Source organism: Somniosus microcephalus, chromosome 12, assembly GCF_052327205.1.
Source record: "Somniosus microcephalus isolate GS21.2 chromosome 12, FLI_Smic_1.0, whole genome shotgun sequence".
In the NCBI taxonomy this organism is placed as follows: domain Eukaryota; kingdom Metazoa; phylum Chordata; class Chondrichthyes; order Squaliformes; family Somniosidae; genus Somniosus; species Somniosus microcephalus.
In genome coordinates this window covers 150,112,318-150,135,928 of record NC_140998.1, presented here as the reverse complement: position 1 = coordinate 150,135,928, position 23,611 = coordinate 150,112,318, and the positions used below count along the sequence as shown (strand labels likewise).

The following is a 23,611-nucleotide window of genomic DNA, read 5'->3' as shown; positions in this document are numbered from 1 at the left end:
TCCGATACACAGTGAGATGCTCTGACTGTCCTTGTGTAGGTCCGATACACAGTGAGATGCTCTGACTGTCCTTGTGTAGGTCCGATACACAGTGAGATGCTCTGACTGTCCTTGTGTAGGTCCGATACACAGTGAGATGCTCTGACTGTCCTTGTGTAGGTCCGATACACAGTGAGATGCTCTGACTGTCCTTGTGTAGGTCCGATACACAGTGAGATGCTCTGACTGTCCTTGTGTAGGTCCGATACACAGTGAGAAGCTCTGACTGTCCTTGTGTAGGTCTGATACACAGTGAGATGCTCTGACTGTCCTTGTGTAGGTCTGACACAGTGAGATGCTCTGACTGTCCTTGTGTAGGTCCGATACACAGTGAGATGCTCTGACTGTCCTTGTGCAGGTCTGACAGTGAGATGCTCTGACTGTCCTTGTGTAGGTCCGATAGACAGTGAGATGCTCTGACTGTCCTTATGTAGGTCCGATGCACAGTGAGATGCTCTGACTGTCCTTGTGTAGGTCCGATACACAGTGAGATGCTCTGACTGTCCTTGTGTAGGTCCGATACACAGTGAGATGCTCTGACTGTCCTTGTGTAGGTCCGATACACAGTGAGATGCTCTGACTGTCCTTGTGTAGGTCTGACACACAGTGAGATGCTCTGACTGTCCTTGTGTAGGCCTGACACACAGTGAAATGCTCTGACTGTCCTTGTGTAGGTCTGACACACAGTGAGATGCTCTGACTGTCCTTCTGTAGGTCTGACACACAGTGAGATGCTCTGACTGTCCTTGTGTAGGTCCGATACACAGTGAGAAGCTCTGACTGTCCTTGTGTAGGTCCGAAACACAGTGAGAAGCTCTGACTGTCCTTGTGTCGGTCCGATACACAGTGAGATGCTCTGACTGTCCTTGTGTAGGTCCGATACACAGTGAGAAGCTCTGACTGTCCTTGTGTAGGTCCGATACACAGTGAGATGCTCTGACTGTCCTTGTGTAGGTCTGACACAGTGAGATGCTCTGACTGTCCTTGTGTAGGTCCGATACACAGTGAGATGCTCTGACTGTCCTTGTGTAGGTCTGACACAGTGAGATGCTCTGACTGTCCTTGTGTAGGTCCGATACACAGTGAGATGCTCTGACTGTCCTTGTGTAGGTCCGATACACAGTGAGATGCTCTGACTGTCCTTGTGTCGGTCCGATACACAGTGAGATGCTCTGACTCTCCTTGTGCAGGTCCGATACACTGTGAGATGCTCTGACTGTCCTTGTGTAGGTCCGATACACAGTGAGATGCTTTTACCTTGTCCTTCTAATGCTGTTCTCTTTTGAATTGGCTGCAGCCTTCCTTTCGACCAGTCGAGTGTTTAGAAGAATTGGAGCAGTTTTGCTCGGAGTCCTTGTTCCCATTCCTTAACCTGCCAACATTAGAGAACATGTTTGAGGATCTCAGGTAAGCTGCTGTTTGCTTTGGAACTGTGAAATCCCTATCATTTGTGCAGCCTGACAGTAATTGTTAATGTCTAATTTGGTGGGAGTAGGAGGGAAGATGGATCAAAAATTAGAGTTTACAGGAGGGAGCGTCAAACTCATGCTGGGGGGGGGGGGTTGACAGCACATCACGATTCACAGATGATATAGCCACTGAGCTGATGCCTAATCACAAGCCAGCATGATACCAACTTGTTGCAGTTCAGATGGTGCGTGTGATTGCTTCTACATGGTCCCCAAGAGACAGAGCAGGACTGCTCCATACACTCAATCTGGGATAAAACTGCAGGAGTTCAAGCTGGTCACATTTCCAGAGCTTATCCAGATGATGTGACCAGCTGAATGGATATCATGGACCTTGAGGATGCATGTTACCATATAGGTACACCATCTGCCATTCATGGACCTTGAGGATGCGTGTGTTGCCATATTAGCGTACACCACCTGCCATTCATGGACCTTGAGGATGCGTGTTACCATATAGGTACACCACCTGCCATTCATGGACCTCGAGGATGTGTTACCATATAGGTACACCACCTGCCATTCATGACCTTGAGGATGCGTGTTGCCATATAGGTACACCATCTGCCCATTCATGGACCTTGAGGATGTGTGTTGCCATATAGGTACACCACCTGCCATTCATGGACCTTGAGGATGCGTGTTGCCATATAGGTACACCACCTGCAGTTCATGGACCTTGAGGATGCGTGTTGCCATATAGGTACACCACCTGCCATTTGAGGATGCGTGTTGCCATATAGGTACACCACCTGCCATTCATGGACCTTGAGGATGCGTGTTGCCATATAGGTACACCACCTGCAGTTCATGGACCTTGAGGATGCGTGTTGCCATATAGGTACACCACCTGCAGTTCATGGACCTTGAGGATGCGTGTTGCCATATAGGTACACCACCTGCCATTCATGGACCTTGAGGATGCGTGTTGCCATATAGGTACACCACCTGCAGTTCATGGACCTTGAGGATGCGTGTTGCCATATAGGTACACCACCTGCCATTCATGGACCTTGAGGATGCGTGTTGCCATATAGGTACACCACCTGCAGTTCATGGACCTTGAGGATGCGTGTTGCCATATAGGTACACCACCTGCCATTCATGGACCTTGAGGATGCGTGTTGCCATATAGGTACACCACCTGCAGTTCATGGACCTTGAGGATGCGTGTTGCCATATAGGTACACCACCTGCCATTCATGGACCTTGATGCGTGTTGCCATATAGGTACACCACCTGCCATTCATGGACCTTGAGGATGCGTGTTGCCATATTGGTACACCACCTGCAGTTCATGGACCTTGAGGATGCGTGTTGCCATATAGGTACACCACCTGCAGTTTCTCAGGTCCAGTTTGAGAAGGAAAAGTCATCAGTCCAGGGTCCTTGCTGTCAGTCTCTCCTCAGCCCTGGGATTTTCATGAGTTACCTGTCGGTGGTCACCATGCAGCTCAGAATATAGCATCTCTGTATATCTGTAGCTAGTTGGTTGACTCATCCATCCTTAAATTGTACCAGCTCAGCTGGGCAGCCTATATTTGATACAGGCCAAGGATTGGATTTATGGTCAGTTATTGGAGGTCCCAGCTACAGCCCAAGGACGAGATGATATCCTTGGGGGCATTGTTCTGGACAACCCAGCAGAAGTGTATTCTGCCTTCAGAACTCTGAGATCGAATTCCCCATTAACAGGCCAGATCCCGGGGTCCCAGTGAAAGGTTACTGAAGAATTTTAGGTTTGAGAGGAGCAGGTATATTTGTAGTTCCCGGAGGTTGACTTTGTGTGCAACCACTTCAACTGAACTTCCTCAGTTAATGGCTTCCTTCCTGCTTCCATCCTGCCCCTATTAAAGCTCCCTTTCCCAACCAATAAGAATTGACTTTGCCTCATCCCTCAATTTTGTTGTCTCGGGAGGACAATCCCTTTCGACAAACCCTCCCTGCAGTTGACTGTGGCAAGAGCAGCATCCCTGATAGAATGAGACATTTATCTGTAGAGGAACCTGGCTCAGGCTAACCTGGTACATCATTTGGAACGAGGACTAGGAAGACTAGCTGTAGAACACTTCCAGACCATTGCAGAGGGAAAGCTGGTATGTATGTGTGTTTGGACAGCACTGCAGGAATCTGCCATATCAGGAAACAGATAGGACCTGCTTCTTTAAGAAGTGATTCTCCTGTTTTGCTGAATATGGGCCAGGAGATGACTCCCTCAGGCTCCACATTTAACCCGGAGCAGATGTCTCACTGCAGACACTCTCTGTTATCTCTCAGTTCAACCTCTTGGTGGAAGATCCACCCAGAGTGTGTTCAGGACGTTCTTGGGAGTTGGAGACAACCACATTGGGATAATATCTGGCCTGATCTTGTAGCTCCATGCCCACAATTTATTGATGAAGAGCTGGCACAGTATTAGCGCGTGATTAGGTGCTGTTGTCTTTCCTCAGGTCATACTCGATCCTGTGCAACCCAAAGTCCTGCTGTCCAGGGCCTGAGACCGTCCGCAGTCTGGTGTCTCTGGGCTGCACTGGGGGAAAGCCTCCCGTCAGCCTGGTGGGGTCCAATTCCCCTTTTGCATTCCTGACCGCCTTGCTTTATCTTCTGAACACGATCAGCAGTGTACACAAGGGCTTGGCTGAAAAGGTAAGGCAATTTTGCACATGCATTTACCATGGCAGCCGGCAGATGAGAGTTACTGAAAACCTCTTGCGGAACGGACCAGGAGGTGGTTTTGTGTGTGTGTGTGAGTCTTCTAAGGTGTGATGAGCGGCTTCTCTTTCCCAACCACCCTCCGTTTTAGAATTTGGTCTGTTCATGCTGAGGAGTTTGTCCAGTCATCTAGGAAAGTCCCAGTTTTGATCCTTGGTCTGTGCTGAGCTAGTTGATCTCGCCCAGGGCAGCAATAGGGACCTTGGTGTCCTTAGGCTAGGAAGGGGAAAATGAGCCCCCTGCTGGAAGTTCGCACCAAATCACCCCTGTGCTCGCTGACCTACATTGGCTCCGAGTCCAGCGGTGACTCAATTTTAAAATTCTCGCTGAATCCTAGAATGATACAGCACAGAAGGAGGCCATTCGGCCCATAGTGCCTGTGCCGTCTCTTTGAAAGAGCTATCCAATTAGTCTCACTCCCCTGCTCTTTGCCCATAACTCTGCATATTTTTTCCACTTATTCCTCGTGTTCAAATCCCTCCATGGCCTCTCCCCTCCCCATCTCTGTAACCTCCTCTAGCCCTGCAACACTCCGAGATCTCTGCGCTCCTTCAATTCTGGCCTCTTGTAATTTTCACCACACCACCATTGGCGGCTGTGCCTTCAGCTGCCTAGGCCCTAGGCTCTGGAATTCCCTCCCTAAACCTTTATGCCTCTCTGTCTCTATTTCCTACTAAAGGAATCCCTACTAAAGGAGAAAATAGAAGAACATCTAGAAGCCAAAAATATTATAATGAATAGTCACCATGGATATCAAAAGGGAATGTCTTGCTTAACCAACCACATTGAATTTTTTGAAGAGGTAACAGAGAATGGACAAGGGTAATGCAGTAGATGTAATTTATCTAGATTTTCAAAAGGCCTTTGATAAAGTACCACATAATAGACTGATGAACAAGGTCAGGGAATGCAGAGTCGGGACAAGTAGCAGAATGGATTGCTGGCTGGCTTCAAGACAGAAAGCAGAGAGTGGGAGTAAAGGGTAACTATTCACAGTGGCAGAAGGTGGGCAGTGGTGTTCCACAAGAATCAGTGCTGGGACCACTGTTGTTCACAATTTATATTAACGATTTAGACTGGAATCGAAAACATAATTTCTAAATTTGCGGCTGACACCAAATTGGGGTGGATAGTTAATGCTGAGGAGGACTCTAACATATTACAGGAAGACCTTAATAAACTTGCAGAATGGGCATATAATTGGCAAATGAAGTTCAACACAGATAAATGTGAGTTTTACATTTTGGTAGGAAGAATAGGGAGGTCACTTATCACTTGGAGGGTGCGAGTCTAGGTGGGGTGGAGGAGCAAAAGGATCTCGGAGTACAAATACACAAATCACTAAAAGTTGAGACACAGGTTAACAAGGCCATAAAAAAAGCAAACCAAGCACTAGGGTTTATTTCTAAAGGGATAGAATTGAAAAGTAGTTAAGTTATGCTAGACTTGTATCAAACCTTGGTTAGACTACACTTGAAGCACTGCATACAATTATGGTCGCCATATTATAAAAAGTATATAGAGGCTCTGGAGAGGGTGCAGAGAAGATTTACAAGGATGACACCAGAAATGTGAGGATATAGATATCAGGAAAGGATGAACAGGCTGGGTCTATTCTTGCTTGAAAAAAAGAAGGCTGAGGGGTGACCTAATTGAGGTCTTTAAAATTATGTAAGGTTTGGATAGAGTAGATAGAGAGAGAATGTTTCCACTTGTGGGGAGGAGCAAAACTAGAGGCCATTAATATAAGATAGTCACCAAAAAATCCAATAGGGAATTCAGAAGAAACTTCTTTACTCGGGGAGTGGTGAGAATGTGGAACTCGCTACCACAGGGAGTAGTTGAGGCAATTAGCATACATGCATTTAAGGGGAGGCTATGAGAGAGTAGGGAATAGAGGGTTATGCTGATGGATTTAGATGAGGAAAGACGGGAGGAGGCTCGTGTGGAGCATAAACGCCAGCATGGACTGGTTGGGCCGAATGGCCTGTTTCTGTGCCATATATCTGATGTAATCCTCTGTAATCTTCCTCCTTAAAACCTACCTCTTTGACCAAGCTTTTTGTCACTTGTCTGAATATCTCCTTATGTGGCTCAGTGTTGAATTTTGTTTGTTAAAGCTCCTGCCTTGGGCCCTTTTACTATGTTAAAGGTGCTATATAACTGCAAGTTGTTGGTGTTGTACAGGCCCCACTATAGCCCTAATCTAGAGGCTCTAACTTCCATGCTGTCATCATGGGTACAGGCCCCACTGCAGACCTATGGAGTTAGTATTTGCACCACGTTTTTCACTCTGTCTGCGCATGCGTGCCCGTTTGGTACTGTGCATGTGCACTCGATCTGGTCACGCATGCACCGTACCCAACGGTGCGGTGGCTGCGGCCTGCACTGCCATGCTCCCCTCGGCTCCGTGCAGAGGTAGTCAGGTGATTGAATGTGGGGGGCGGAGGGAGGAGAAGGTATTGAAGGTGGAGGGGGGCGGGGGGAGAGGGTATTGAAGGGGTAGCCTTGGGGAGCACTCAAATTTGGTTCTAATTGCCGATGGCGCAACGAGTGGACATGAGTTCTGGGCTGGCGGTGGGCCCGAACACTTGCAGAGGAAAATGGTGGGCATCCCTGTGTTTACCCAAAATATTGTAGCTCTGTAACCAGGGCTCGAAAGAACAAGAGAATAACGATTCAAAGTGGCCCTTCGGCGGAGCTGTTGATCCAGTCTCACTATTTTATGCTGAAACCTAACAGGAGTTTGTAATCCCAGTCAGATCTGCAATATCAGAGAGGAGAGGGGATCGAAGCGGGGGGGGGGGGGCGCGGGGAGGAGAGGGGATCGAAGGGGGGCGAGGAGATGGGATTGAAGGGGGGGGAGAGGCGAGGCGATCGAGGGGGGGGAGAGGCGAGGGGATCGAAGGGGGGGAGAGGAGAGGGGATCGAAGGGGGGAGAGGAGAGGGGATCGAAGGGGGAGAGGAGAGGGGATCGAAGGGGGAGAGGAGAGGGGATCGAAGGGGGAGAGGAGAGGGGATCGAAGGGGGAGAGGAGAGGGGATCGAAGGGGGAGAGGCGAGGGGATCGAAGGGGGAGAGAGGAGAGGGGATCGAAGGGGGAGAGAGGAGAGGGGATCGAAGGGGGAGAGAGGAGAGGGGAGCGAAGGGGGAGAGAGGAGAGGGGAGCGAAGGGGGAGAGAGGAGAGGGAGCGAAGGGGGAGAGAGGAGAGGGGAGCGAAGGGGGAGAGAGGAGAGGGGAGCGAAGGGGGAGAGAGGAGAGGGGAGCGAAGGGGGAGAGAGGAGAGGGGAGCGAAGGGGGAGAGAGGAGAGGGGAGCGAAGGGGGAGAGAGGAGAGGGGAGCGAAGGGGGAGAGAGGAGAGGGGAGCGAAGGGGGGGAGAGGAGAGGGGATCGAAGGGGGAGAGGGGATCGAAGGGGGAGAGGAGAGGGGATCCAAGGGGGGGGAGGAGAGGGGATCCAAGGGGGGGGAGGAGAGGGGATCCAAGGGGGGGGAGGAGAGGGGATCGAAGGGCGGGGGGGGAGAGGGGATCGAAGGGGGAGAGAGGAGAGGGGATCGAAGGGGGAGAGGGGAGAGGAGAGGGGATCCAAGGGGGGGGGAGGAGAGGGGATCGAAGGGGGGGGGAGGAGAGGGGATCGAAGGGGGGGAGGAGAGGGGATCGAAGGGGGGGATCGAAGGGGGGGAGGAGAGGGGATCGAAGGGGGGAGGAGAGGGGATCGAAGGGGGGGAGGAGAGGGGATCGAAGGGGGGGAGGAGAGGGGATCGAAGGGGGGGAGGAGAGGGGATCGAAGGGGGGGGAGGAGAGGGGATCGAAGGGGGGGGAGGAGAGGGGATCGAAGCGGGGGAGGAGAGGGGATCGAAGGAGGAGAGGGGATCGAAGCGGGGGAGGAGAGGGGATCACGGGGGGGAGAGGGGATCGAAGGGGAGGGGAGGAGAGGGGATCGAAGGGGAGGGGAGGAGAGGGGATCGAAGGGGAGGGGAGGAGAGGGGATCGAAGGGGGGGGAGGAGAGGGGATCGAAGGGGGGGAGGAGAGGGGATCGAAGGGGGGGATCGAAGGGGGGGAGGAGAGGGGATCGAAGGGGGGAGGAGAGGGGATCGAAGGGGGGAGGAGAGGGGATCGAAGGGGGGGAGGAGAGGGGATCGAAGGGGGGGAGGAGAGGGGATCGAAGGGGGGGAGGAGAGGGGATCGAAGGGGGGGGAGGAGAGGGGATCGAAGGGGGGGGAGGAGAGGGGATCGAAGCGGGGGAGGAGAGGGGATCGAAGGAGGAGAGGGGATCGAAGCGGGGGAGGAGAGGGGATCACGGGGGGGAGAGGGGAGGCGATCGAAGGGGAGGGGAGGAGAGGGGATCGAAGGGGAGGGGAGGAGAGGGGATCGAAGGAGGGGAGAGAAGAGGGGATCAAGGGGGGAGAGAAGAGGGGATCGAAGGGGGGGGAGGAGAGGGGATCGAAGGGGGGGGAGGAGAGGGGATCGAAGGGGGGAGGAGAGGGGATCGAAGGGGTGGGGAGGAGAGGGGATCGAAGGGGGGGGAGGGGAGGGGATCGAAGGGGGGAGAGGAGAGGGGATCGAAGGGGGGAGAGGAGAGGGGATCGAAGTGGGGAGAGGAGAGGGGATCGAGGGGGGGAGAGGAGAGGGGATCGAAGGTGGGGAGAGGAGAGGGGATCGAAGGTGGGGAGAGGAGAGGGGATCGAGGGGGGGGAGAGGAGAGGGGATCAAGGGGGGGGAGAGGAGAGGGGATCAAAGGGGGGGAGAGGGGATCGAAGGGGAGGGGAGGAGAGGGGATTGAAGGGGGGAGGAGAGGTGATCGAAGGGGTGGGGAGGACAGGGGATCGAAGGGGGGGGAGGGGAGGGGATCGAAGGGGGGAGAGGAGAGGGGATCGAAGGGGGGAGAGGAGAGGGGATCGAAGGGGGGGAGGGAGAGGGGATCGAAGGGGGGAGGGAGAGGGGATCGAAGGGGTGGGGAGGAGAGGGGATCGAAGGGGGGGAGGGGAGGGGATCGAAGGGGGGAGAGGAGAGGGGATCGAAGGTGGGGAGAGGAGAGGGGATCGAAGGTGGGGAGAGGAGAGGGGATCGAAGGGGGGGGGAGAGGAGAGGGGATCGAAGGGGGGGAGGAGAGGGGATCGAAGGGGGGGAGAGAAGAGGGGATCGAAGGGGGGAGAGGACAGGGGATCGAAGGGGGGAGAGAAGAGGGGATCGAAGGGGGGGGCGAGGAGAGAGGATCGAAGGGGGGGGCGAGAAGAGGGGATCGAAGGGGGGAGAGAAGAGTGGATCAAGGGGGGAGAGAAGAGTGGATCAAGGGGGGAGAGAAGAGTGGATCAAGGGGGGAGAGAAGAGTGGATCAAGGGGGGAGAGAAGAGTGGATCAAGGGAGAGAAGAGTGGATCAAGGGGGGAGAGAAGAGGGGATCGAAGGGGGGGGCAGAGGGGATCGAAGGGGAGGAGAGGGGATCGAAGGGGGGGGCAGAGGGGATCGAAGGGGGGGCAGAGGGGATCGAAGGGGGGGCGAGGAGAGGGGATCGAAGGGGGGGAGAGGGGATCGAAGGGGGGGGGAGGGGATCGAAGGGGGGGCGAGGGGATCGAAGGGGGGGAGAGGGGATCGAAGCGGGGGAGAGGGGATCGAAGGGGGGGAGAGGAGAGGGGATCGAAGGGAGGAGAGGGGATCGAAGGGGGGAGAGGAGAGGGGATCGAAGGGGGGGAGAGGAGAGGGGATCGAAGGGGGGAGAGGAGAGGGGATCGAAGGGGGGGGGAGGAGAGGGGATCGAAGGTGGGGAGAGGAGAGGGGATCGAGGGGGGGGAGAGGAGAGGGGATCAAAGGGGGGGAGAGGGGATCGAAGGGGAGGGGAGGAGAGGGGATCGAAGGGGGGGAGAGAAGAGGGGATCGAAGGGGGGAGAGGACAGGGGATCGAAGGGGGGAGAGGACAGGGGATCGAAGGGGGGAGAGGACAGGGGATCGAAGGGGGGAGAGGGGATCGAAGGGGGGGAGGAGAGGGGATCGAAGGGGGGGGGAGAGGAGAGGGGATCCAAGGGGGGAGAGGAGAGGGGATCGAAGGGGGGAGAGGAGAGGGGATCGAAGGGGGGAGAGGAGAGGGGATCGAAGGGGGGAGAGGAGAGGGGATCGAAGGGGGGAGAGGAGAGGGGATCGAAGGGGGGGAGGAGAGGGGATCGAAGCGGGGAGGGAGAGGGGATCGAAGGGGTGGGGAGGAGAGGGGATCGAAGGGGGGGAGGGGAGGGGATCGAAGGGGGGAGAGGAGAGGGGATCGAAGGTGGGGAGAGGAGAGGGGATCGAAGGTGGGGAGAGGAGAGGGGATCGAAGGGGGGGGAGAGGAGAGGGGATCGAAGGGGGGGGGGGAGAGGAGAGGGGATCGAAGGGGGGGAGAGGAGAGGGGATCGAAGGGGGGGAGAGAAGAGGGGATCGAAGGGGGGAGAGGACAGGGGATCGAAGGGGGGAGAGAAGAGGGGATCGAAGGGGGGGGCGAGGAGAGAGGATCGAAGGGGGGGGCGAGAAGAGGGGATCGAAGTGGGGAGAGAAGAGTGGATCAAGGGGGGAGAGAAGAGTGGATCAAGGGGGGAGAGAAGAGTGGATCAAGGGGGGAGAGAAGAGTGGATCAAGGGGGGAGAGAAGAGTGGATCAAGGGGGGAGAGAAGAGTGGATCAAGGGGGGAGAGAAGAGGGGATCGAAGGGGGGGAGCAGAGGGGATCGAAGGGGGGGCAGAGGGGATCGAAGGGGGGGAGAGGAGAGGGGATCGAAGGGGGGGAGAGGAGAGGGGATCGAAGGGGGGGGCAGAGGGGATCGAAGGGGGGCAGAGGGGATCGAAGGGGGGGCGAGGAGAGGGGATCGAAGGGGGGGAGAGGGGATCGAAGCGGGGGAGAGGAGAGGGGATCGAAGGGGGGGGAGAGGAGAGGGGATCGAAGGGGGGAGAGGAGAGGGGATCGAAGGGGGGAGAGGAGAGGGGATCGAAGGGGGGAGAGGAGAGGGGATCGAAGGGGAGGAGAGGGGATCGAAGGGGAGGAGAGGGGATCGAAGGGGAGGAGAGGGGATCGAAGGGGGGGAGAGGAGAGGGGATCGAAGGGGGGAGAGGAGAGGGGTTCGAAGGGGAGGAGAGGGGATCGAAGGGGAGGAGAGCGGATCGAAGGGGGGGAGAGGAGAGGGGATCGAAGGGGGGGAGAGGAGAGGGGATCGAAGGGGGGGGAGGAGAGGGGATCGAAGGGGAGGAGAGGGGATCGAAGGGGGGGAGAGGGGATCGAGGGGGAGAGGAGGAGAGAGGGAGAGAGAGAGGAGGGAGGTCGCACGAAAGATGAGCTGCTGAATTTTAATGTTTTTTAGTGTTTAAAGTGGGGGGAAAAAAGTTACGTTTTAAGAGGTATAAATTCTAGCTAAGTTAGTTCAGTTTAGTTTCGTCTAGTTTAAGTTTAAGGTTAGTTTAAGCACAGAAAGAATAGAAGAAAAAGACCGCCAAAAAAAAAAAAAGCGCCAAAGACGGGACCCGAAAGAGAAAAAAAAACGAGAAAAAAAAACCCAGAGGAAAGCAGAAAACAGAAAGAAAAGCCAAAGCAAAAAGACAGAAGAAGGAGAGGAATATACACACCAAGGAAGAATCCGAACAGCGGCCGCACGGGGCCAGAACAGCGGCTGGAGCGCGAGTCCTGAACGGTGGCCGCGCGGGGCCAGAACAGCGGCTGGAGCGCGAGTCCTGAACGGCGGCCGCACGGGGCCAGAACAGCGGCTGGAGCGCGAGTCCTGAACGGCAGCCGCACGGGGCCAGAACAGCGGCTGGAGCGCGAGTCCTGAACGGCAGCCGCGCGGGGCCAGAACAGCGGCCGGAGCGCGAGTCCTGAACGGCAGCCGCGCGGGGCCAGAACAGCGGCCGGAGCGCGAGTCCTGAACGGCAGCCGCGCGGGGCCAGAACAGCGGCCGGAGCGCGAAGTCCTGAACGGCGGCCGCGCGGGGCCAGAACAGCGGCCGGAGCGCGAGGCCCTGAACGGCGGCCGGAGCACGGGACCGTAAACCAGGAAAAGTCCAGAGGAGCCGGGCTGGCCCGAGACAGAGGCCTGGAGACCTCTGAGGGAGAGGGGAGCAGCCCGAAGACACCATGAGGCAGCAGCTCCCAGACGCAGACAGTGAGTACGGGTCCTGGGGAGGGAGCCTGAAGCCAGGGAAAGGCCCGAGGAGCCGGGCCAATACAGAGGCCCAGAGACCGCTGAGGGGGGAGGGGAGCAGCCGGGAAACAGCAACTCCCAGACGCAGACCAGGACAGTGAGTACGGGGCCTGGGGAGGGCCTGGAGAGCGAGCGAGTCCGGAGCCTGGGAAAGTTCGCGAGCCGGGAGAGGGAAACACCAAACCCGAGGCCCCAGAAAAGCTTATTCTAAGGTCAACAATATTTTCTACCTCGACACTACTAAAAATGAGCGAATCAGAGGAGCCACAGCAGCTCCCGAGGCACGCTGAGAGCAACCTCTTCCAGATTCCCCCCAACACCAAAAAAAGCTAAGAAATTGCTCAAGCAACAGCAGCTGAGAGCAAAACCAGAAACTCTTTTTGCTGACTGGTACAGCAGTGGGAAAAAGTGTAATCTCATTTTTTACTCAGATCAGTCAGCGGTTTGGATCAGAGCAATAAAATCACACTATACCAGGGTTAAGCGTGAAAAAACCGCTAATGGGTCCAAACTGAAAATTAAGAAATCAGGGGACCCTGATAGTGCAACCACGACTGTCAACATGTACAGTAACGGAACAATATTGGTGCAAGGCAACCTCGACGACTTTGAAACGGCCTTCAAGACACTGAAAGAAATAACTGAGAGGGGAAGGAACAGCCCCAGAGTGGCTAACAGGGAAAAAGCGACACACACTCCCCCCACCATTTACAACTCACCAGGAGTAAATCAGCCTGGTCATGAGGTGAGCGAGCCACACAGTTCTAACCAGACACTCACCCCGGGGCCCCACAGCCACATGGTACAGTTGACCAACCCCAGCGTAATTACCAGGGAGGAAGCCACACATACTCCCCCTACCACTTCCAGCTCACCAAGAGAAGAGCAGCCTAGCCAGGAAGTGAGTGAGCCCTCCAGCTCCGACCGGACACACACCCTGGGATCCCACAGCCAGATACAACTAAAGGATAAATTTAACCAGTTGGAGACCGAGCTGGTTAAACTTAGAGAGGAGGTCCTTAAACTGAAACATGAACAAAAGCAAGAGAGAGAGATACAGGAGAGAGCTGAATTTACTTGGGAATCAGGTGAAAGAGCTGCAGAAAAACAAAGAGAGCCATAGGGGAGAGATAGCACCTTAGCCCAGCAGCCAGAGGCTGGAGATAAGACAGTACAGAGCCCGAATGAACAGCTGCACTCCCACACTGAACAACAACAGCAGACACACAATACAGGGGGTGCCACACAGACCGACCAGCATACTGAAGCTCAGTCTTCCCCCCACCACTGTGGAACCACAAGCGAGCCGCTCACAAGAGGAGCGCACACACCAGACACGACCACCCCAGTCCAACACACAACCTATGAGTCCAGGTGAAAGCCACCAGCCAGTAAACACCAACAAGGCTGACATCGTAATACTCATAGACTCAAATGGGAAATTTCTATGGGAGAAAAAGCTCTTCCCTAGACATATAGTAAAAAAGATCCGGTGCCCAACAACAGACAGAGCCCTGGAATGGCTGACCAAAACCCGATTAGGCCCCCCCAACGCATAATAATACACACTGGCACAAATGACCTAAAGGCCCAGCAGAAAAGGGTAGCAACATCGCTCAGATCAGTGATTGAGAAGGCAAGCAATACATTCTCAAACACTAGAATCACTGTTTCTACACTATTGCCGAGAACAGACTTTAACAACAAAACAATCCATGAGATAAATGCCAGCATAGCAAGAGACTGTGAATTAAAACACAACGTGCACCTGGCCCAACACCCCACCCTCGATGTGGAATGTCTTCACGACCGCGTCCATATCCACAGGAAACGAATATCGATCTTTGCTAAAGCCCTGAAGGACGTCGCTTTTAACCGGGTCCATACCCAGACTCCAGGAGGACCCCCCCCCCCCGACCACCAGAGATCAGCGGGGTACATACCAGGACTACTACAGAGACCACCACCACACCAACCGGGACCAGAGAGGATCCCCATGCACAACAACAATGTCGGACCTGCACCACTCCTGTCCTACAGGGGAACAGGACCGCCCCCAGCCAGACAGAGCGATAGATGCACAGGGCGTACGCAATACCTCAGGCAGAGACAATCCATTAAGAGACATTATGCAGACGCGCAGCAGCATCTACTTCCGCCTTATGGATCAGAAAATGAAAAAAAATTGAGGACTAGTTACTAGAAAGAGTTGTAACCAATTAGTATTAGCATTTATAGACAATTGAAATGTTCTCTTTTTCCCCCATTTAGACACGACAAACACATATCATTCTTTAACCTATCATAGTAAAAGATCAAACTTAACATGAAGTCCTTATATATTTCGACCTGGAATATCCAAGGCCTGCGCTCTTCTGTGCTCGACATGAAGAGTAGGACCCCAGAGTTCATAGATGAAATTAAAGATCTGGATATTATCATTTTACAGGAAACTTGGTGTAGAGGAGAAGGACACACTGGCCATCCCCATGGGTGCACAGAGCTGGTGGTCCCCTCCAATAAATTGCCAGGAGTAACCCAAGGCAGAGACTCTGGAGGCATACTGATTTGGTTTAAAACCGAGCTTAAGAATTGCATCAAATTTATAAAAAAGGGCGAAAACCACATATGGCTCAAAATTGAGAGGGGCATTATCTCTAACACTCAAGATGTTTTCATTTGCGCACTCTATATCCCCCCCAATGGAATCCCCGTACTTTAAAGAGGACACCTTCTCCAACATTGAGAGGGAGATTATCCAATTCCAGGCCCAGGGGAACGTGTTGATCTGTGGTGACCTCAATTCAAGAACTGGCGAAGAACCAGACTTCACCAATAATCAGGGAAACAATTACATATTCGGGAATAACCACTTCGATATCCCTTCCCATCCATACAGGCATAACTGCGACAAACAGACAAATGCTAACGGAAAACAGCTCCTGCAGCTCTGTCGAAGCCTGGGTCTGTACATTGTCAATGGTAGGTTCATGGGAGACCTCCTAGGAAGATCGACCTATTGCTCACCTCTTGGCTGCAGCACCGTAGACTATATGATTACGGATTTGGACCCATCCTCTTTCAGAGCATTCACAGTCAAACCACAAACAACACTGTCAGACCACAGTCAAATTACTATGTATCTTAAAAAGACAGAAACAACCAACACAGAAACACAACCCAGTAAGCTGTACAACACTAAAAAATCCTACAGATGGGCCAAAAACAGCATGGAAAAATACCAGAAAGCAATTAGCAATCAATCAACTCAAGCTCTCTTGGACACCTTTCTAAAACATATACACTCACAATAAAGAAGGCGTAAACCGGGCAGTGAATAACCTAAATAATATTTTTGATAATTTGGCAACAAGGTCAAACTTGAAAGTTCGCAAGAACAAACCCAAAACAAAAAACTATGAAAAATGGTTTGACCCAGATTGCCATAACATGAGGAAAAAACTTAGAAAAATATCAAACCAAAAACACAGACAGCCAGAAAATGAGGAATTACGCCTTACTTATTGTCAGACACTAACACAATACAGAAACACACTCAGAACCAAAAAAGAGCAGTATATTAAGAATACACTTAGCTCCATTGAGGAATCCATTCATTCGAATTATTTCTGGGACAACTGGAATACACTACACAAAAAACAACACGACGAATTGGCCATTCAAAATGGAGACACATGGGAAAACCACTTTGAAAAATTATACCAGAAAAACACACTAAGCCCAGAGCAATACCAAATATGCAAAAAACTGGAAAAGCTCGAAATGGCCATAAAAGATAACCAAAACCCGCTAGACTCCATAATAACAGAAAAAGAGCTATTTGAAAAACTCAAGGACCTGCGACCAGGAAAAGCTTGCGGTGCAGACGGCATACTAAGCGAGATGATTAAACACACGGACGATAAAATGAAACTGGCTATCCTAAAACTCTTCAACTTGGTTCTGAGTGTTGGTTACTTCCCTGATATCTGGAACAAAGGACTCATAACGCCCATATACAAAAGTGGGGAAAAGGTTGACCCAAATAACTATCGAGGCATCTGTGTAAACAGTAACCTGGGGAAGGTATTCTGTAGTATCATAAACAAAAGACTTATAAACTTCCTTGAGGAGCACAATGTCTTGAGTAAAAGCCAAATTGGATTCAGATCATATCTTTACCCTACAGACCCTAATTGACAAACATGTTCATCAAAACAAAAGCAAAATTTTTGCCTGCTTTATAGATTTCCAGAAGGCTTTCGATTCCATCTGGCATGATGGTCTATTCCTGAAACTTATCGAAAGTGGTGTAGGGGGAAAAACATATGATGTAATTAAATCAATGTATACAAACAATAAATGTGCAGTTAAAATTGGAGACAAACAAACAAAATACTTCCCACAGGGTCGTGGTGTGACACAGGGCTCGCCCATCTCACCGACACTCTTTAATATTTACATAAATGAATTGGCAAAACTACTTGAACAATCTACAGCACCCGGCCTCACCCTATATGAATCCAAGGTTAAATTCCTCCTCTATGCAGATGACCTGGTTCTGCTGTCACCAACTAAGGAGGGTCTACAGCAGAACCTGGATCTGCTGGAGTCATTCTGTCAGACCTGGGCCCTGACAATAAACCCCCAAAAAACCAAAGTCCTTGGCCCAGAACTTGGTGTCGGGGGCTTGCCGCGCATGCAAGCCCCCGATGTGCGCTCACCCTGCGCGCCGACATCTGAAACCTGGCCCGCAGTGGATTGCCTGTCAGTGGCCAGGTTCTGATGTTGGCGCGCTGTGCTAACCTGACCCAGTGGTGTAGTTAGTACGATGTGCTGGCTGGGATCAGGTGAGCACTGTTCAGCCAATCAGGGGAGGGGAAACTTCATTCATAAGTTTGAGAGTAAGAACTGTCAAACTCATGAGAAGTACTGCACCCCAAAACACTACTTAAACTTTAAATAAAACTTTTAAAAACATCCCAATCCTTAAATTAAGTATAAATAAGTTTTAAAAAATAATTTAAACAATAATTTTTTTTTTTTGAAAAAAATAAATTTTTAATAAAAAGGGTCTAAAACTAAACTTACCTTATTGTAGATTCTTTAAAATAATAAACCTGTGGAAAAAAATTCTAAATTGCACTAAAACACCACTTACCTGTAAAAATAAATACTTACGTGTGCTTTTTACAAGCGTAAAGACCGGAGGCCTTTACACATGCGCAAATCCCCCAAAACAGAGGAAATCCAAGACGCACACGCTGCCCCCTACAGCGCATGCACTAGCCTCTTCATCTCTTGGGTTAGAGGAGAGGAAATGCCGGTTTTCAGCGCATGCGCTGTGCATGCTGAAAACCGGCATTTCCTCCGGCCAGACGCGTGAGTACCCCTTCCGTACTCAGGCATTTGGGGAGGAATTTCTGCCCCAATGTGTTCCAGCAAAGATCCAGACATCAGGGACCCAAAATAAATTTCACACTAGGAACAACTAACATTGAACAAACCATTAACTACACATACTTGGGCTTAAAAATTAGTTCTATGGGAAATTTTCATCTGGCTGTGAATTAACTGAAAGAGAAAGCAAGAAGGGCTTTCTATGCCATTAAAAAATCAATCCAAATAGAAATCCCAATTAGCATTTGGCTCAAAATTTTCAAATCAGTAATTGAACCAATTGCACTCTATGGCAGTGAGGTGTGGGGACCGCTAACACAACAAGAATTTGCAAAATGGGACAAACACCCAATTGAGATCCTACATGCAGAATTCTGTAAAAGTATCCTCCGGACTCAAAGGAAAACCGTAAACAATGCATGCAGGGCAGAACTAGGCCAATATCCATTAATAATCACTATCCACAAAAGAGCCACCAAATTTTGGAAACACCTAAAAATGAGCAACCCCCACTGCTATCATTACGAAGCCCTGAAATGCCAAGAGAGGACCATAAAGAAGAATACCCTCAGTCAACTAGTCCTGGGACTCAGTGAAGTAACTACTAACACTACTAACAATAACCAGCCCCAGGACAGTGACAGCGTAACACAAAGAATTCGACCAACACAATCGTCACTAAGCAAAAGGAAAAATATCTGTCATATTGGGCAGAGACAACAAAAACCCAAAACAAACTCAATTGCTACTTGGCCCTAAACAGACAATACAACATGGCTGATTACCTGACCATGGTAAAGGATAGCAAACTGAGAAAAACATTAACAATGTACAGACTAAGTGAACATAGCCTGGCCATCGAAAAAGGTAGACACAGCAGACCCAGCTACCAAGAGAGGACAGGATATGCTCTCACTGCAGCCAGGGAGTGGTGGAGACAGAGATGCACTTCCTCACAGCTTGTAGAAAATATCAGGGCATAAGGGTGAATTTCTACCCAAAATTCACAAAATATGCCCGAATTCAGAAATTTGAATGACGACCAAAAACTCCTATACCTACTAGGGGAAGAGAGAAATTGTGTAACCTTAGCGGCACACTATGTTACAGCTTGCCATAAACAGAGGGACAACCAGTAAATCTAAGAAAAGAGTATATACAAATTATATGAATGTATATTTATACACTCAGGGATATATCTGTTTATACACTGTATGGATAGATCTGTGTTTATGTGTTCAACCATGAATGTTTTTCGATGCTTGGCAACATAAGATGTACCTTGTCATGCCAATAAAGCGATTTGAATTGAATTGAATTGAGAGAGAGTGGGGAGGGAGGGGGAGAGAGAGAGGGGGGAGAGAGAGAGGGGGAGAGATAGAGATGGGTGAGAGCGAGGGTGAGGAAGGGGGCAGAGAGAGCGGGAGGGGGAGAGAGGGGGAGGGGGAGGGGAGGGGGGAGGGAGATGGGGAGGGGGGGAGGGTGGGGGGAGGGGGGAGGGAGAGGGGGGGAGGAAGGGAGGGGGAGGGAGGTGGGACGGGGAGGACGGTGGGGAGAGGGGAGGGGGGAGACAGGAGGGGGGAGAGGGGAGGGAGGAGGAGAGAGAGACAGAGGGAAGAAGAGAGAGAGGGCGAGTCCCCAGCCCACGGGCGCAAATGGAGCCAAGCCCCGGGACTCGCGCATGAGCCGGCTTGGAGCTGTGAGAGAGGGCCAGGCCCGGTTGCCTGGGTAACCCTTCTCCCCCTTCCCGCCCTCCCGAGCCCCGCCCCCCTGAGACCCCGCGCTCCCGCCCTCCCGAGCCCCGCTCTCCCGAGCACCAGCCCCCCGCCCTTCTGAGCCCCGCTCTCCCGAGCACCGGCCCCCGCCCTCCTGAGCCCCACCCTCCCGAGCACCGGCCCCCCGCCCTCCCGAGACCCGCCCGAGCACCGGAGAGAGGGCCAGGCCCGGTTGCCGGGGTAACCCTTCCCGCCCTCCCGAGCCCCGGCACCCCGCCCCCCCGGAGCCCCGCTCTCCCGAGCACCGGCCCCCCGCCCTCCCGAGCCCCGCCCTCCGAGCACCGGAGAGAGGGCCGGGCCCGGTTGCCAAGGTAACCCTTCCCGCCCTCCCGAGCCCCGGCACCCCGCCCTCCCGAGCCTCGCCCTCCCAAGCACTGGAGCAAGAGAGAGAGACTGGGGGGGTGTTACGCTGGGCGGCAGACGAACGCCTTTCGCTGCGGTGGGGGGGGAGAGAGAGACGCCGCCGCTCACCTGCTCGCTTCCCTCTTCCCCTGGGCTTTCAACTCAAGGCCCAGGCTCCTCGTGCTGCTAGGCCGCGCCCGGCGCCGGCACAGCCGCTCGAAATGGCCGTCAAAGAAGGCAAGCCTCGTAAACACTATTTAAAACGTCAAAGTAGGCGAGCCTCCTAAATGCTTTTTAAAACTGAATTAATTTGTTCTTTTCCTTAGTTCCATAACACACAGGAAAGTGGGAAAATAAAAAAAATTGTTAGAATCAAGATGGCAGCTACTCACCTCAGCTCAGAAGGATTAGGCCCGCCCACACACGCATTGATTGGTCAACCATCAGGTCACTGAACTGTAGGATTGGTCAATCGTCATGTCACTCAACTGTAGGATGGCCCGCCCGCACACGCAATGAACCCACCCCCATGAGGCAGCGATTGGTCAACCCTCAGATCGCTCGACTGTACGATTGGTCAACCTTCACGTCACTCAATGCTAATGAGCGGATAATGAGCGGAATTTTGAACGTTTTTTGGATACGGTCGGCACAATTTTTGTCTGACCAAAAAGTAAATACGCTTATGACCATTCTGGAAGCATAAGCTTTCTTTTGATATAACACATGTGTAGGTACGCTCTTATAGCATTTGAGTGTATAGCGTACATACAGACAGACAGACAGACAGACAGGCAGACAGACGGAAGGACAGAAGAGCTATTTTATATATATAGGCTAGCTGGGGGGGCCCGGCGGTGCCAGGGCAGTTTAGAGGGTCGCGCGGTTGACGGACGGCCGCTGCCGCTCCCCCGCTCTGTGTCTCGGGCCGAGCGGTTGTTGGGCCTGGCCTGAGTGACGCTGTGTTGGAGCTGGAGTTCCCGGGATACGGTGAGTGAGCGGGGGAGCGAGAATATACACAATATAGAGATAAGAGGGGGTGGGGGGAAGAGGGGGTGGGGGGAAGGGGAGGAGAGGGGGTGGGGGTAAGGAGAGGGAGGGAGAGGGGGTGGGGGGAAGGGGGAGGGGAGGGGGAAGGGGAGGAAGGGGGAGGGAGGGAGGAAGGGAGGGAGGGGAGGGAGGGGAGAGAGAGAGTGGGAGGAAGGGGGAGAGAGAGAGGGAGGAGGGGAGAGAGAGAGGGGAGGAGGGGGAGAGAGTGAGGGGGAGGGAGGGGGAGAGAGTGAGGGGGAGGGAGGGGGAGAGAGAGAGGGGGAGGGAGGGGGAGAGAGAGGGGAGGGGGGGAGAGAGAGAGGGGGAGGGAGGGGGGAGAGAGAGGGGGAGGGAGGGGGGAGAGGAGAGGGGGGGAGGGGAGAGGGGAGAGAGAGGGGAAGGGAGGGGGGGAGAGGAGGGGGAGGGGAGGGGGAGGGAGAGAGGGGGAGGGAGGGGGGAGAGCGAGAGGGGGAGGGAGGGGGCAGGGAGGGGGAGGGAGGGGGAGGGAGGAGGAGGGGGGAGTAGAGCAGGATGCATGAAAGATGAGCTGCTGCATTTAGTGTTTTTTAGTGTCTAAAGTGGGGGGAAAAAAGTTACATTTTAAGTTTTAAAAGGTTTAAATTTTAGCTAAGCTAGTTCAGTTTAGTTTAGTTTAGTCTAGTTTAAGTTTAAGGTTAGTTTAACTTAGTTTAAGCACAGAAGGAAAAGAAGAAAAAGACCGCCAAAAAAGACCGCCAAAGACGGGACCCGAAAGAGGGAAAAAAAACCAAGAGGAAAGCAGAAGAAAGCAGAAAACAGAAAGAAAAGACAAAGCAAAAGGACAGAAGAAGGAGAGGAATATACGCACCAAGGAGGAATCCGAGCGGTGGCCGGAACACGGGGCCAGAACGGAGGCCGGAGCGCGAAGCCTTGAACGGCGGCCGAAGCGGAGAAGCAGGAATGGCGACCGGAGCGCAAAACCTGGACGGTGGCCGAAGCTCGAAATCAGAAAGGCAACCAGAGTGCAAAACCCAAACGGCAACCGGGAGCGCGGAGCCCGAAAGGCGGCCGGAGCGCGGAGCCATAAACCAGGGAAAGGCCAGAGGAGCCGGGCCGAGACAGAGGCCTGGAGACCTCTGAGGGAGAGGGGAGCAGCCCGAATTCACCGTGAGGCAGCGGCTCCCAGACGCAGACAGTGAGTACGGGTCCTGGGGAGGGAGCCTGAAGCCCGGGAAAGGCCCGAGGAGCCGGGCCAAGACAGAGGCCCAGAGACCTCTGAGGGGGAGGGGAGCAGCCGGTAGACACTGGGAAACAGCAGCTCCCAGACACAGACCAGGACAGTGAATACGGGGCCTTGGGAGGGCCTGGAGAGCGAGCGAGTCCGGGGCCTGGGAAAGTTCGCGAGCCGGGAGAGGGAAACACCAAACCCGGGGCCCCAGAAAAGTTTATATCCTAAGGTCAACAATATTTTTTACGTCTAAACTAAAAAAAATGAGCGAAGCAGAGGAGCCGCAGCAGCTCCCGGGGCGCACTGAGAGCAACCTCTTCCAGGTTCCCCCCAACACAAACAAAAATGCCAAAAAATCGCTCAAGCAACAGCAGCTGAGAGCAAAACCAGAAACCCTTTTTGCTGACTGGTACAGCAGTGGGAAAAAGTGTAATCTCATTTTTACTCAGATCAGTCAGTGGCTTGGATCAAAGCAATAAACATACACTATCCCAGGGTTCCGCATGAAAGAAACCGCTAATGGGCCCAAACTGAAAATAAAGAAATCAGGGGACCCTGATAGTGAAACCACGACTGTCAACATGTACAGTAACGGAACAATATTGGTGCAAGGCAACCTCGATGACTTTGAACCGGCCTTCAAGACACTGAAAGAAATAATTGAGAGGGGAAGGAACAGCCACCAGGGTGACTAACAGGGAAAAAACGACACACACTCCCCCCACCATTTACAACACACCAGGAGTAAATCAGCTGGTCAGGAGGTGAGCGAGCCATACAGTTCTAACCAGACACTCACCCCAGGGCCCCACAGCCACATGGTACAGTTGACCAACCCCAGCGTAAATACCAGGGAGGAAGCCACACATACTCCCCCTACCACTTCCAGCTCACCAGAGAAGAGCAGCATAGCCAGGAAGTGAGTGAGCCCTCCCGCTCCGACCAGACACACACCCTGGGATCCCACAGCCAGATACAACTAAAGGAGAAATGTAACGCAGCTGGAGACAGAGCTGGTTAAACTTATGGAGGAGGTCTTAAACTGAAAACCGACCAAAAAAACAGCATTTTAACAATGAAACATGAACAAAAGCAAGAGAGGGAGAGATACAGGAGAGAGCTGAATTTACTTGGGAATCAGGTGAAAGAGGTGCAGAAAGACAAAGAGAGCCATAGGGGAGAGATAGCGCCATTAGCCCAGCAGCCAGAGGCTAGAGATAAGACAGTGCAGAGCCCGACTGAACAGCTACACTCTCACACTGAACAACAGCAGCAGACACACAATACAGGGGGAGCCACACAGACCGACCAGGCATACTGAAGCTCAGTCTTCCCCCACCACTGTGGAACCACAGGCGAGCCGCTCACAAGAGGAGCGCACACACCAAACACGACCACCCAGTCCAACACACAACCTATGAGTCCAGGCGAAAGCCACCAGCCAGTAAACACCAACAAGGCTGACATCGTAATACTCATCGGCCTA

At 52.9% G+C, this 23,611-nt stretch overlaps 1 protein-coding gene across 1 annotated transcript in view; it reads left to right on the top strand.

Moving 5' to 3' along the window:
• The window catches only part of rpap1 (RNA polymerase II associated protein 1), a 198,829-nt gene that overhangs the window by 100,926 nt on the left and 74,292 nt on the right, over positions 1-23,611 (top strand). Inside the window, 2 exon segments of the mRNA XM_086003658.1 lie at positions 1,337-1,446; positions 3,959-4,154. Coding sequence (XP_085859784.1) covers positions 1,337-1,446; positions 3,959-4,154 — 306 coding nt within the window.